The following is a 15,767-nucleotide window of genomic DNA, read 5'->3' as shown; positions in this document are numbered from 1 at the left end:
TATTTCCAAAAATGTCAACAAGCTCTGTCCTGACTCCTAACTATTCATTTTGGTGTGTTTTCTTTTCCTTTCAGATATAAACACAAAGGACTGCAGTGGAACTCTAAATTGATACCAGGGTCTTCCTCCATCACTGCTCCCAGCCTCCTCCCATCCATCTGCTGCTCTTACTGGTTGCCTCCTGCAGTTCTCGGCATGGCGACTATGTTCCTACTCTGGCTGTGCCACTGACCACCACCCTGGACTACCACCATGGAGAGAAAACGCAGAAAGAAAATAATCTAGCTGCTCAGGTCATTTGCAGTATGGACTCATTTTTGGAGCTCTGGACCTGAAACACTGTCTGTTTCAGCTTCTCATTTTTTTTCCCCCTCTGAAACGGCACACTCTGCTGCTGGAGTTTGGGCCTGGTCAGACTGATGGTTTGCGCTAGAACTTTACAACTTAAGATGCTCCTGCTTCCTGTGTGGGCATCCATGCTTTTGGGCCTGCTGATGGGCTTCGTGCCCGTGGTGGGGATGGAGCCAACGGAAGGAGCCAAATCTGACTTCGACCACGCCCCCAACACAGAGCCCCTCCCTTCATCGTCTGGCTCCAACTGCTCCCAGTTAACCCTCAAACTGGAGTTCTCCTCCAAGGTGGTGGAGCATGGTAAGAAGAAATTGTTCAAACTGGTGGATATTGGGGATGGGGGGGGGATTCATTTAAGATTAGAGATTATCTTCTAAGATTCTGAATCAATTCAGAACATCCAAAAATGTAATTTGAAAACTTTTTTTCTACAGAAGAAACCACATTATTGCTTCTAATAGACAGGAATAATCCCGGGGTTTGGAAAAAAGTGGTTGAAGTGAAGGGGGCTAGCCAAGCAGATAGCAACAACATCGGCTCCAACTCACTTAAAATGGGCTGGCCTTTAAGGTGGACCAGCTATTCTCTTTTTAGTGACAAGCCGCTCTTCTAAAGTTTTGCTCAGCGAAAGTCCTCCTGGCAGAAAAGTCCTGAATCCTACACACAAAGTCAACGTTGCGTTAAGCATTATTGTGTGATTTGTTTAAAAAAATCACACAAAATACCAGTTTTGCAGTGATATTTTGCGTACAGTTCATTTTTGAAATGAGTAAGTTTCTGAGAAATGTAGACGCACCCTATCGGCAGCAAATGTAATTTGCAGCCAAGATCTTGATGTGGGTCTGGCTTGTCAGGCTAAAGGCCGCTAGCCTAAAGGCTCAGTTATACTCTGCAATGGACATGTACACAGACAGCTGTGGACACCACGAACGCATAGTAGCTCGCTTCATACCATGTATGGAGGACGTGTTCCACACATGCAAATACATGTCTGACAAATTGGCTGCACACAGAGCCTACGCGTACACCCTCTGACACCCTCTGACACCCTCGGCTTAAGTCTACCATTTTTCTTTATGTTACAGGCAGCATTTTTAATTTTTTTTGTATAAGTACAACTTAGGCCTTACGGGCTTGCAATAAACTGGTGGAAACCCTGCATGTGACTGAAATTCTTTCAATAAGAAATGCTTTTATTTATTCTTGCTATAGTTCTTGAGATACCACAACGATGCAAGTGAGCGATCAAGATCAAATGCAACCAAGGTCATAAGCAATTCAAACTGAAAATTAAATGAATACTGACACAGGAATAAACCCCATGTTTTTCCTTGAAAAGCAAATCAACAGATGCGTTTTGTTGTTTATTCAATCTCAGGGACTTTAGAATGGAATCAAAACCATCTGATTGTTCATATTAACTGAAAGGGACTTGGTTTACCAGTGATTTGTCACACTGTCCAGAAGAGACCCCCCTCACCCCCAGTATATTTTTTTGGCATTTTCTTCCTTGTGTGTTTCACAAGCCCTCTTCAGCAGTCACAAGGTTCCCACAAGCTAGCTAGCTTGCTGACTAATGCTGACGTCATTTGGTTTTGTCTGAGGCAAAATTTCTTAATGAAATTGGGTTAATGGGCCTACTCTGTGAATGCCTGGCACTTTACTAGGCAGCATGGTGAGAAATTAGTGGTGGCCAGCGTTGTCAACCTAAAACTGCAACATTTTACCACGCAAGTCTTTTGAATGAAAGTGTTTTGCTAATGTTTGGGTGAAAACACTGGGTCTTTTGTATTAAAGTTACTTGAGGACATGTACGGTAGCCCAGACGTCTCAACTCCAGTTGGCTCCAAGAACTGTCACAGACGCAACAGAGTCCTGCATGCAATCCGCCTTGAGGCACTTTGAATATTGCAACATTTTTGTTTCAATATATTGCTATGTTCTGTCACTTAAGACTGGACATATGTGTAACTTGGATAGGTGAGGCTAGACAACCTTATTGTACAGTTAGCAGTAAAGTTGGGTACCAAAACGCGGTGCCAATAGGGCACCGGTTCCGACGTAAACGGTAGTAACGAGGCTGAAATAAGAACGAAAATTTCGGTTCCTCATTTCGGGGACAGCTGACAGCTTACGTTAAGCAGCTTAAAGTGTGACTGTATTTCCCTGTAGAGGATTCCGACACCGGGACGCAACAGTCTGACTGCAGCTGCCGTTGTCGGAAAAACAACACACAGACCAACATGGCATCATGACTTTGCGTAAACATACATGCCACTTTCGTAAAGCTAAGTGGAGTGTTATCTGTCCGCATTTTGAGCTATCCACGTGTATGTCCACGCTGTCTACAGCGGATGTAAACATACACACGAGAACGTGACGTAATATCGCGAGAACAACGTCACACGTGTAAAAAATTTAAATAAAAATGGTTGGGTTTAGGAAAGAAACATTGGGGAAGGCTTAAAAAAACATAAAATAAACAACAACAAAAAAACATCTGAAAAACACCACATGTGGGACGCGATCCCGGATCTCCTGGGTGAAAATTCTGTGTTTTATCCATCCACCACCACCACCTCCCTCCGTGGACTTACGTCCTTTCATACTACTCGCTACGGCGAAAATTCACACGTAATGAAGGTCAACGGCGGCCGAAAAACGCGCAAAACAGCGATTATGCGTCTTAACATACGCCACTTTATGAGATCAGTCTGCACAGACGGTGCGTTCACTTGAAACACGCCAGCCTTGTGGTGCATTTTAAGTTATTGTAAAATACCCTTTTCCCATCTGGTGCTTGTTTTTGTTGTTTACCAGCAATTTACTGGTGAAATAAGTTATTATTACATTATTAATCACTCATTTAATTCTGACCATATGGCCTTAGCAATAAACAAGCCATTCTTTAATGTCGCCAACTGTCATTTTGTGCTCCTTTTTTTTTATATTCTATACATTATATATATATATATATATATATATATATATATATATATATATATATATATATTTATTTATTTATTTATTTCGGTTCAGGCACCGGCACCATTTTAAAAGTATTGATTTAGCACAGGTATCGGGGGGGGAAAAAAACAAACGATACCCAGCCCTAGTTAGCAGTGATGGGTTTAGCAATCGCCTGACTTCACCATGAATCCAGCATGATTAAAAAAGGAAGAAATAAAACTGCTGTTAAATGTGCCAATACTAGGCCCATCAGTACATTTTATGACCGTTTCTAAGGGCTGTGTTTTTTTTTTTTTTTTGTCAAAACCTCCCAGAGAACTTTCTGGAAAAGGATTTCTTAAATAGAGTGGAGACTCTTGACTCAGCAGTGTGGATGTGGACTGCGGGTCCAATAAAATGCTGAGAACTTGAATACACACAGTTTTTCTTTTTTTCCACACATCTGCTGTCTTGTCTGTTTGTTTTTTAAACGTTCTCGCCCCTCTCTGTCTCTCCAGAGTACATCATAGCCTTTACGGGCTATTTCTCTGCCAAAGCTCGCAGCCTGTACATCAGCAGCGCCCTGCGGAACTCCGGGGACGGAGCGCTGGAGTGGCACATCGTTCCCAGACAAAACCCAGCCTCCAACTTCCCCAGCGACTTTGAGCTGGTCCACATCCGTCAAGCTTCGCCCAGCAGCCTGCTGACCTTAGAAGACCACCCTTACATCAAGAGGGTGACGCCACAACGCAAAGTGTTCCGCATGCTCAAATACATTCCCTGTAAGTCTGTCAATATGGTGTTATAGTGTAGGAAAAAAAAAGGGATCACAGTGTCTCTAAGGTTAGCACGTCTACCCAAGAAATATAAAACTCTGAAAAGATACAGAAAGCTGTTTGTCTGCTGCAGTTCACAGAATGTCTCTTTGTTGAGTCAGAGGATGATGCGTGTGTGTGTGTGTGTGTGTGTGTGTGTGTGTGTGTGTGTGTGTGTGTGTGTGTGTGTGTGTGTGTGTGTGTGTGTGTGTGTGTGTGTGTGTGTGTGTGTGTGTGTGTGTGTGTGTGTGTGTGTGTGTGTGTGTGTGTGTGTGTGTGTGTGTGTGTGTTGGGGGGGAAGGACAGAGAATGTCTGTTTGCTCACCCTAGGAGGGAATAGGTGAGTAAGTGTGGTGGGACTTGCCTTGACACGGGGGGGGGGCACGCCCTGTGCATGGCACTGGATGAAAGACTTCAGTGTATCCCCCACCCATCCTCTGTATACACATGCAGTATCAGTATAGAGGCTATGTGTCGCGCATTAAATCTTGTCCTAGTTTGCTTGAAAAGGAACCGCAAAGAAGTTCTTAGTGTATTTTATGGATTTAAATCTCTGTTGAAAGTTGATTTAAGAGAATAAAATGAAAAAAGATAATATCTGTTAGTTTATTAGCATAGTTTATCCGTTTTTATTGTTTATTTTATTGGCTGTGTGTCAGCTAAGTTAGGACATTGTTTTTACCCATTTTCACTTTTTGTTCATATCTACAGCCTCAAACTTCAAATTTTCAGCATCTTCCAGACAATATTGGGTTTTTTTTATTAATATTTTTGACAAACAGTACAACCTATGTCACCATCACAACTAACACGACATCTATATCATCCACTGTCCCGTTTTACGAATAAAGAAGAAAGACGAAAAGAAAAAACAAAACATTACATTACAATACATTATTCTACCAGTCAAGCTATATTGGATTTGATCAGAACCGGTGCCTTATATTCAGACAGTCAACCCCTCTATTGCCATCAGGAAGGAGCCCCAGACTTGATTAAAGATATCCTCTCTCCCCATTACTCTGTAAGTGACTCGCTCATACGTAGCCGTTCTTGTCATTTGTTCAGTCCATTCCCTAAAACAGCACAGAGTAGATGGTTTTGTTCAACTTTTAAATAACATTCATACTCATGGGAGTCAAGTCAAGTGGGTTGTATCGTCATTTCAACCATATACACTGTATATAGTGAAACGAAACAACGTTTCACCATGGATCAAGTGGTTACACATTTAAAATATATGAAAACGACTTTACATAAAGTGCACTTACTACTTAAAGTAGAGCATTTAAGTCCGACAAGGGACAGGACAGACTACAAAAGACAGGGCGTAAGTAGACTTGTAACAGAGCACTGATTGAGGTAGGATATATAGAGTTTTAGCAGCATAAAAAAAAAAACACCTTCAAACCCACTTCTCTTCATTCTTTTTCAGACATTCATATGGAAGCTTCATTCAAACTTTAAGCTGTTCGTGACACGTGGCCTTTCATAGATTTTCTGTTATCTCCGTTCAAGTTTCATGCTTGTTTCAGACTTGTCTGATTTATACATAGGACAGAATGTGTCAGTGGTGGTGTGTAACTCAATACATTTACTACAGTACTGTAGAATTTTCTGAAGCACAAATTTACCCACACACCTCCGCAGGAAGGTGCCGCATTGTCAGATTATGAGTGAATAGAGATTCATCTTGTCTGTTCCGCAGTGTTTGTCAGTTAGACTTGTGCGTCGACATGAGATGCTGAGGGGCAAAGTGCCGGCTGGGAATGAGAACAGGCTGCACAACATGCACACTGTTATTGGCTGGGGGTTACACACCGACATGGGGCCCAAAGGCTTTTTGTTACCTGCCAGAAACATCCCACACACACACACCAAAGAGAGAATACAGGCAGAGGGCAGAGTCTCTGCAGATACAGACACCACACACTGGTGTGTGGGTCATAAGTGCTGATTGAGAAGACTAATTCTTCCCCCCACCACCTTGCAAGTGGGTGACATCACACACTCCCTGGAGTTCATCTGTAGACATTTTAAACAAAATTGTCTTCAACCTCAACCGTTTTTATATGCAATAAAAAAGGCTATGTAAATAATGCCATGGACCGCACGATGGCTCACATAATCAGATGCAGATGGTTAAGGTTGCTGGGTGACTGCCTCACTGGTTAGCCATGTTGTTCAGCCACAAACAGTGTTTTTAAAAGCACTTAAACTGGAGTGCCCAGGAGAAGCTAGTGGAAATACTGCAGAGAAAATATGAATTGAAGTTTGTGAATCGATTCTGAATGCATGAGAGAGCATGAGTGCATGTCAGAAATAAGCACCAGCTTTACATTACGTGTGTTGAATTCATTCAATACAAGCTGTATTACTGAATGGTGTGTCTAAGGATGTAGTGTTGAGACTTTTGAGTGATTTCTTGAAGCAATGAGTGGTTGGAGATTTGTTGCAGTGTCTGTCTTTACTCAGCCTCCTAGGAGTGTAGATTGCTCTAGATAAGACTTGAACCTGCTTATAGAGTGGAATACCTGAGAAAAGTAAGTCCACGTTCACTTGGTTTGTGTTGCATGAGTCAATTTGTGAGTCCATGATGCAGCTACCTAGGGAAGTAAATTAATTAGTGGGAAAGATACGAGAGAAGACCTCAGTCCTGCCTTTCTAATTTAAAAAAAAAAAAAAAACCCTGCAGGGCTCTGCTGCTCTTTGCTAATGACCTCGTGATAATTTTTTTTTCTGTCCATGTGATTGAAATTGTGTTGAAAGACTAGAATGGGCCCGCATGATCAGACTCCCATCCCAGCTAAAATATGGAAGGAGGGAGAGAGACACAAGGAAGGGAAAGAAAGTAAGAGGGAGAAACGGAGGATCAGAGCATGATTAAGTTAATCGGAAGATTGGGTTGTCTGCAGCAGGGGCTGTAGTGGCAGACTGCCGCAGGAACAGGGCATCTAATTATTCCTCCTAAGTAAAACATATTTCCATTTGTCCAAGTAGAATTTCGATTCCTGAAGTCTGAACAGAAAAATACGTCGCTCATCTATTATGTGAGACCGGTGCGTCGGCGGGCGACAAGTAGGTCAGACGTTGCAAAGAAATATTTTGAATCTAGAATCTATTATCCAAACATTGCCAACCTAAAGTCTAAAAATCCAAAACCTGTACTGTAGTCACATGGACACGGTATGTAGAAGGCTTTTTTTTCTCATTATTTTACCTTTGCTTTAACACAGTTGCTTTTTTTTCTGTCTCTGTAGTGCCCGAACCTGCTGCACCCTGCAACGCCACCCGCCAGTCGTGGCAGTCATCCCGCCCTTTCCGACGAACCAGCCTGTCCTTAGGCTCGGGCTTCTGGCACGCCACCGGTCGCCACTCCAGCCGGCGTCTGCTGAGGGCCATCCCCCGCCACGTTGCGCAGATCCTGCAGGCAGACGTACTCTGGCAGATGGGCCACACCGGTTAGAACTCGCACCTTTTGATCTAGCCTCTGATAGAGGGCCAGCGTAGAGGGGACGGGGATAAACATGTGCCTCAAAACGCTGCTGTGATCAAACCGTAATGAGGGATTGCTTTTAATGAAGGAATGCGCATGACAGAACTGAGAGACATCTTTGTTATTATTATTATTTGTGGTTATTGATTTAATCTCTCGCCTGTATGTACAGGTTCTGGTGTGAAGGTGGCAGTGTTTGATACAGGCCTGAGCGAGAAGCACCCCCACTTTAAGAACGTAAAGGAAAGGACCAACTGGACTAATGAAAAGACACTGGATGACGGTGAGGAGGAGAAACCCAGTGATGATCATGCTGATGACTAGCAATCTAAGTGTGTGTGTGTGTGTGTGTGTGTGAGAGAGTGTGAGTGTGTGTGAGATAAAGATGGTTGGATGATGACTAGTCTCCGATGTCACTCTTTTCAGCCGGATGTCCATTACCCTCTGTTTTCTTTGTGTTGTAATTCTACACTCTGGTGGATTTGTGAGGACTTTGGTGAACTGCTCCTCTGATATCTGCAGGGTAAATCCAGACACTTAGCTAGACTATCTGTCCAAACTTTTGACTGTTCACATGTTCCACCAAAACAAGTTCCTTCCCGTGGCTCTGCCCAGTGCGCTTCGCCACCCGAGACAATTGTGATTGGTTTAAAGAAATGCCAATAAACCAGAGCACGTTTTTCTCCCAATCCCGGAATGCTGTGTGGACTAGCCAGACCCTCCTCCGCAGCGCTGTGGAGAAAAGGTCTGGCAAAGCGAGACTAGATGATGATCCCTTTCTTGTCCTGTGTTTCAGGTCTGGGCCACGGTACATTCGTAGCCGGAGTAATAGCCAGTATGAGGGAGTGTCAAGGCTTTGCCCCCGACTCGGAGCTGCACATCTTCAGAGTGTTCACCAACAACCAGGTACATGCATGCCCTCAACATACCACTGTGCTTTAGTCCAGTTGTAGCAGTATTGTATAACCGAAAGCTAAAAGAAATACATATGCTAGAGAAGATGATGATTTGTGTTTTGGTGACTTAAAGGACTAGTTAAATATTTTTTTTTTTTTTTAGTTGTACACTATGTCGAACATAACCTCCCTAAAACCACAAAGTGCCGTTTAATATTACACCAGTGTTTGTATGGATTAAAAAACATGGTATGACATGTTAATTAGTGAGCTTTAGAGCTGCTGGTAGGCAGACTTTTAACCTTCAGCGGCTTCCCCCGGTTTCTGTTCTTTATGCTAAGCTAAGCTCACTGGTTGCTAGTGGTATCTTCATGTTGAATGGGCAGACAAAGTGGTTTCAATCTTCTCATCTAACTCTCATCAAGAAAACAAATAAATAATATATAAATGTATTTCCCAAAATGTCAAATTGTTCCTTTTAAATAATGTTAGTTATTACTAGTGCAATTCATGATTCACTGTTCTATTCAAAGTGATGTGAATTCCAAATTCTTTGTTGTATGTCAAGACTGTGGTTTATTTAATCTCTGTCTAATCTAGTCTGATCCAGCAATAAAAGAACCAGAAACAATGATACTATAGTATGCGATGAGTATGTCACGTGTCTCTCCTCACCTCCCAGGTATCGTACACCTCGTGGTTCCTGGATGCTTTCAACTACGCCATCCTGAAGAAGATTGATGTTCTCAATCTCAGCATCGGGGGGCCTGACTTCATGGACCACCCCTTTGTTGATAAGGTAAAAGACACTAGTTCTGGATGGGACGGGTAATGTTGTCAGAAAGAGAGACACTCAGGAAGGCTACAGTCCCATCATGGTAGCATTTGGCCAGCTTTGACTGGTATTTAACCAGATGAGAACTGATAGCAGATGCAGGGTTTTTCCTGCATAGAGGAATTTTTGCCCCACCCCCAAAGAGGTTTGAGCCAGCCCCAAAGGAAAATCACCAGCACCAAAATGAAATAATTGACAATCAAAATGGCAATTCAAATCCTCTCTAAATGTGTTAAAGAGCAATTTACCAAACAACCGATGAACAAGCAGAACATAAACTTGAATATGAGTGCTACCGGACTCTCCCAGTGAGTTATTGAATATATATATATATATATATATATAATTACTTTTTTTAAACAGTTTTGTAAATTAGGATTTCATTTACTGAAGCGTGATATACATTTTTGTTTGGCAAATTGTCAGAAATAACCGGTAAATGCACAGATTTCTGTCAAATAAGTTAACACAGACTCATTGCCTTCACTGTACATGGTGCGCTCATGCTAACTGTTGTGCGTAGCCCTAACTAAAACCCTGAGATGTTTGTCTAGGCATAGAAATAGTTAGCAAACCACCATTCCTCCCTTTAAGTTACACCCATTTCACACCATGTTAGTAAGCTGGGAAATAAACTGTCTGCGCAAACAGGTCAAACCTGGTGAGTAGCATGGCAACAATTGAACTCAGCTCTGGAACATGTGCACTTTACAAGTTTTGTAACTTTACAAGTTGACAGCCCAAAAGCGTTTGCCCATTCACTGGGCCTTTTGTGAATCACGTAACTTAACGACAGGACCGTGGATCAGCATATTGTTAATTTTTAAGTGTAGCGTGTGAAAAAAGCAGTCAGTTGTGACGACAAGACCCACTTGTACCATGTTCTCTAGTGACCTTACTGCAGTCCCGGTAAAGAAAAATCAAAAGTAGTAATTAAGTGCAACCTATTGGAAAAATTCCATTTTTTTTTTTCCCCCAACCAATTTTCTTGTTTGATTGACAGGTGTGGGAGCTCACTGCCAACAGAGTAATCATGGTCTCTGCTATTGGCAACGACGGACCTCTGTATGGGTATGCTAATCACTTTCACTTCTAAGCATGGTGTTCCGACGTGCACTCTGATCCGCTGATAGACGGCCTTTTGTACACATGGCATTTGTACATGAAGAACATTTGAGCGAACGCTTAATCCTAAAATATTGTGATCTGTAATCATCTCACTCCTGTTTTCCTTTGTACTTTCATACTTTGTAAGCCCTGCAGAAACTCTTTTCAGTGAATACTGTAATGTTAAAGTTTGTAATACCACCACAGAAACAAGTTGGCAGCTACTGTTGACATTAGTTTTCTTCAACACAAGTGAAGCACACGTCTCTGAATAGTTGAAATGAGACTGCAACTTTTGACAGAAGAAAAAAAAAAAGGTTGAATTCACAAGTAATAAAGACACACACCCACCCTTGCTCAATGTTCAATTCAGGCAGAAGCTTTGCTGCTGCATTCTTAACGTGGTCCTGTATGACCAGTAGCTTATTGTGGCAAAAGTTAGCACACTTAACAAGAAGTATTTCTGTATAACACAAATCACTCAGTCACTTCATTGTCTTTTCCACATATGCTACTTTGACAATAGCCTATTTAACTAAATGTTTTAGTAATAGCACTATACCACAATTGTCACTTGTAGCCGCAGTGGCTGCTGTTCAGCAAAAAGTTACATAGTTTCCACTTAATGTCTCGCAGCGTTATCAGCATTCACACACACACACACACTCACACACACACACACACACACACACACACTAATATACTATTGGAGGGGAAGCCCTGCAGTGAAAAGTTCAGACTGATTCAACTTTTGGACCAACGCAACCCAACGTCACGCTGCGGTGGCCAATCATCTTACCAGCGATTCGAGGCGGTGTGAGAGTCAGTACAGTAAACTGTAAACATTGCTGCCTTTATCGCTGCCACAAGAAAGTTTCAAAACCCTGCGAGAGTAAAAAACAGAACACAAGCATGCAGCAAATGGATATTTTCCTCATTTTAAATATTCTCTGTGTGGGAGAATCTCTCTGTTGTTGAATGACATCCTTGTTTATTTGCATACAATGTTGACTTCTACACCATTTAGACTGCTTTAATTATCTAAATGAGCCCCCTGGCCATCTGGGTTTTATGACCCTGCTAAACATCTGCTTACTCTTCCTTCACTATAAAATACCATTAAGAGAGACTTTTTTTTTTGGTCTTTTTTTTTTTTTTTCTGAACTTACCATATTGTCGTGCTGAGATGGAACAGTGAACTGTTCATTGAAGTCCTGCAAACAAATCAAATGAAGTTTTTCTCTTTCTCCTTCTCTCTCTCTCTCTCTCTCTCTCTCTCTCTCTCTCTCTCTCTCTCTCTCTCTCTCTATCTCTCTCAGCACCCTGAACAACCCAGCAGACCAGATGGATGTGATCGGGGTCGGAGGCATCGACTTTGAGGACAACATCGCTAGGTTTTCCTCCAGAGGCATGACAACCTGGGTGAGTTCCTCCAGGAACACACACTCCCACGCAGTCCCTCGCAGACATAGAAGTTCAGTTTTAGAGCAGACATCTACCCTATGCTTTATAAGCTGGTCGACCATAACGTAAACTCCTGATCTCTCATCCATATCCCATCAGACACACACACACCCACACACACACACACACACACACTCTCTTTATCATTTGGCAGACATCTGCTTTGGGATCTGATTAGGACTTTCTTGGATCCAGTCTGTCTCTCTGCCCCCTCAACCAATGCCAGCCAGCCATGAAGAGGCCAGAAGGAACAGACAGCACCCACTCACCCACTCTCCAACATGTTATGTGCAAATATTTCAAAATGCTGCCTTTTTAAATGCCTTTTTTTTTTCTCACCCTCTACTTTCTACTCAGTCCCTTCCTTTTTGTCTCTGCCTTTTGTGTTTGTTGGCGTTGAGTGTATGGTAGAGTACATCTACCACTCAGTTACATCACATATACAGTCCACACCCGATGTCTGCAGGATGATATATTTTCAGCCGTAGTGGAGCTTTGGGAGAGTTGTAGAGTGGCTTTAAATTGCCTCTCGGACCAGTGTGTGACTTTATGGTGTAGGTGCAATAACATGAACTGAGACATGCGTTTTAGTGCGTGAATAAGGGCTATTTTAGATTTGTGTGTGTGTGTGTGTGTGTGTGTGTGTGTGTGTGTGTGTGTGTGTGTGTGTGTGTGTGTGTGTGTGTGTGTGTGTGTGTGTGTGTGTGTGTGTGTGTGTGTGTGTGTGTGTGTGTGTGTGTGTGTGTGTGTGTGTGTGTGTACAGCATTTCAGTTAAAAACTATGGCACAATGCACTCTAAATCACGTATGAAACTCGAGGCCCGCAGGCCAAATTTTGATCCGGTCTGCATATCAATTTAGGTTCATAAATGTTTTTGGCCCGCTTTTTTAATTTGTTTTATCATTTTTGCCGATGCATTTGGCGCTTTTCCCCCCCAACCTTTCTGCCACCTTTTCTGACGTTTGTTGGTGCGTTTTCTGACATTTTTCCCAATGTTTTTGATGCTTTTTTTCTTTGATGATATAGGAGACATGCAATTATACCGTAAAAGATGTTTGTATGACGTTTTGATGAAATAAAACGATCTAAACGGATTAACTGCAGTTATGTTCTTCCTCTGCTGCTTTAGAAACCTTTTTAAAGCCACTTTGAACTTCTTTTCAGTCTTCAGTCTCCATCTGTATCTCATGATCTGTGTCTGTCTCCCATCTCTGTGCAGGAGCTGCCGGGGGGCTACGGCCGGGTGAAGCCTGACATCGTCACCTACGGTTCTGGCGTTCGTGGATCAGGGTTGAAGGAGGGCTGTCGCTCTCTGTCTGGCACCAGCGTGGCCTCTCCCGTGGTGGCTGGTGCCGTGACTCTCCTGGTCAGGTCAGTATCATAAACCGGGCTACGTTGTCATTAAGTGACTGGAGTTTGATCTTTTTATGCTTGCTACAAAGGAGTCTTAATCCGTTGAAATTTTATGAAGGTATTGTTCAATTGTGCGTTTATCTGTCGAGGTTTCTGACTGCTAAAAGGAAGCTTTTTCCTTGCCGCTGTCGCACCACATACTTGTTCTTGGGGGGGGAATTGTTAAAGTGCTCATATTATGCTCATTTTCAGGTTCATAATTGTATTTAGAGGTTGTACCAGAATAGGTTTAAAAACACTATTTTTGTTGTTACTGCACATTGCTGCAGCTCCTCTTTTCACCATGTGTGTTGAGCTCTCTGTTTTAGCTACAGAGTGAGGCATCTCACTTCTGTTCCATCTTTGTTGGGAGTCGCACATGTGCAGTAGCTAGGTAAGGACTACTAGCTAGTCAGTTGCAGAGTATGAGGGCGTGCCATGCTAGCAGCTAGGTGAGTATTATAACGTGGGTTAAAAACTTCGTCACGGAAGTAAAGGCTGGACTATAATACAGCTGTTTGTGAACTGTGTTTTCTCTGGAAGATGGTAAGTCCCTTTGGGGTGGACTTTGGGCTTTTTCACTAAACCTATAATGGGCACAACAAGATAAATAACACAACAAAGTAAAGGGAAAGAGCCAAAAATTTATGGCAGCGCGGCTGGCGTTCCCAGTCGCATAGAAGCCTTCGCGTGGTCGTGCACCTCTGAATTTTTATAACTCGCCGCGCTCTACGCTTTCAGTTCAACAGGGTCGGCTACAAACGTGTTTATGATTCTTCCCCTGTACCGACCACAGGGAGTCAAGCAGCCTTAAATATGTGGTCAGAGAGAGACACCACACTGGAAAAAAAGAAATATTTTGCTGGAGAGCGTGGAAAAACATGAGATCGTTTTATCAAAGCTAAAAGGAAGAAATAAAATCGGCTACAGTTTGCAGAGAGAGGTCTGGCGAATAATTGGTACACCCAGCTCTCTACAGTCTTGTGATTGTTCTAAAGATTTAAAAGGTAAACAGTTTAACTGTAAAGCAGCCAAAATGTACAGTATATGTTTTATTATTCTGGCAATCTAATCATGAAAACACGTCTCTTTTAGCAGGAGAGTCGCTGGAAACTGTGCTGAGTAGTTTTAGATGAAGTCTGGAGCTCTCTGAGGCTGTATTGATGACACTCCAAGTGAGAGTGTCCAAGTGAGGGCCTTTAAAGCTGACCCGTAGAGGCGTTTGGAGGACAGAGAATACATGTAGCTGTTTTAAAGCTCAAAGTGGTGTAATTATACCTCTGTGCTGTAATCCTGAACATGAGCAGCCAGTGAAATGTGTCCCAGAGGAAGGAGGTGTCACTGTTAATGTCGGGTATTATCCTCACTCTGTCAATATATGTACCTCCCTTACACGTGAAAGCCCTCCTGTTGCCTAGCTGTAGCTAAGCCGATTTTGTGAGCTCATGTTGCCGGGTTAAACATCGTACCGCCCTTGTTGACAACAGGTGGCTTTCCCTTCTCCCAGGAGAATGGCACACGCAGGCCCGTCCCTCTTCTTTTCCCCCAGCACCGTTCTGAATGAAACACTGTTGGAATCTGACACCAGCAGACTCCCAGATACACACTGACCCCGGCCTGTCCTCCTCTGTCCTCCAGCACCGTCCTGAACAGGGAGTTGGTGAACCCCGCCTCCATGAAACAGGCTCTGATTGCCTCGGCCCGCAGGCTGCCGGGGGTCAACATGTTCGAGCAGGGCCACGGGAAGCTAGACCTGATCAGAGCCTACCAGATCCTCAACAGTTACAAACCTCAGGCCAGGTGGGTGTTTCAGGTTCAGTGCACGCAAATCCTAAAGGCACACCGATGGAACAGGCGTCTCCAGACGCTAGTTCCTGGATTCAGAAACTGGTGTACACATAAAGAGAGGCAATGTCTGTTCTCCGCTACACGGATCTAACAGTGGATTACATTACATGCAGTTTAAAAAAATTATTATATTCGGGTTAAAGGTCCCATAGGTGGTATTGCGAAGATGCAGGACTTAGCCAAAAACATTTCTCAGTCCCTCCCCCCTTTCCGCTAATGCCCAAAACTGAGCACTACAGACTGAAGGTGGTGCCAGAGGAGCCGGTTTCTTTTTTACTCGAACATAGGGTCGGTTTCAGCAAATATGACAGAAAGTTAGTTTTAAAAGTCTTACCTACTGCACCTCTCAAATGCCATGTAAATACCTTATCCCAGTTAAAATCGGAGTTTTCATAACCCGGTTGAAGGACCTAGAGAACTCCTTCCGTAACCGGGGTATTCCCTCATGTATACACCTTAAACGGGGTATGATCTGGTTAAGTGCTTGCGCATGTTTCAACTGCCCCTCCCCACCATAGACATGTACACTCCCCACTCCGCTAGAGTGGCTTTCTCCCTGTGCTGCCACAGCCTTGTCTCTTGGGATCAGCCGGCTCCTTTTTATGAAGGACAG

General features: G+C 43.1%; 1 protein-coding gene across 1 annotated transcript in view; it reads left to right on the top strand.

The window, feature by feature from the left end:
* The window catches only part of mbtps1 (membrane-bound transcription factor peptidase, site 1), a 40,978-nt gene that overhangs the window by 9,465 nt on the left and 15,746 nt on the right, over positions 1–15,767 (top strand). Inside the window, exons 2-11 of the mRNA XM_028585743.1 lie at positions 75–651; positions 3,819–4,082; positions 7,376–7,576; positions 7,784–7,894; positions 8,408–8,517; positions 9,190–9,306; positions 10,346–10,413; positions 11,769–11,871; positions 13,134–13,285; positions 14,945–15,106. Coding sequence (XP_028441544.1) covers positions 420–651; positions 3,819–4,082; positions 7,376–7,576; positions 7,784–7,894; positions 8,408–8,517; positions 9,190–9,306; positions 10,346–10,413; positions 11,769–11,871; positions 13,134–13,285; positions 14,945–15,106 — 1,520 coding nt within the window. The 5' untranslated portion in view covers positions 75–419. The remainder of the gene's footprint in view (positions 1–74; positions 652–3,818; positions 4,083–7,375; positions 7,577–7,783; positions 7,895–8,407; positions 8,518–9,189; positions 9,307–10,345; positions 10,414–11,768; positions 11,872–13,133; positions 13,286–14,944; positions 15,107–15,767) is intronic.

This window comes from Perca flavescens, chromosome 8 (genome assembly GCF_004354835.1).
Source record: "Perca flavescens isolate YP-PL-M2 chromosome 8, PFLA_1.0, whole genome shotgun sequence".
Taxonomy (NCBI): Eukaryota; Metazoa; Chordata; class Actinopteri; order Perciformes; family Percidae; genus Perca; species Perca flavescens.
Note: the sequence above shows the minus strand (reverse complement) of the source record. Positions and strands in the feature narration are given on the sequence as shown.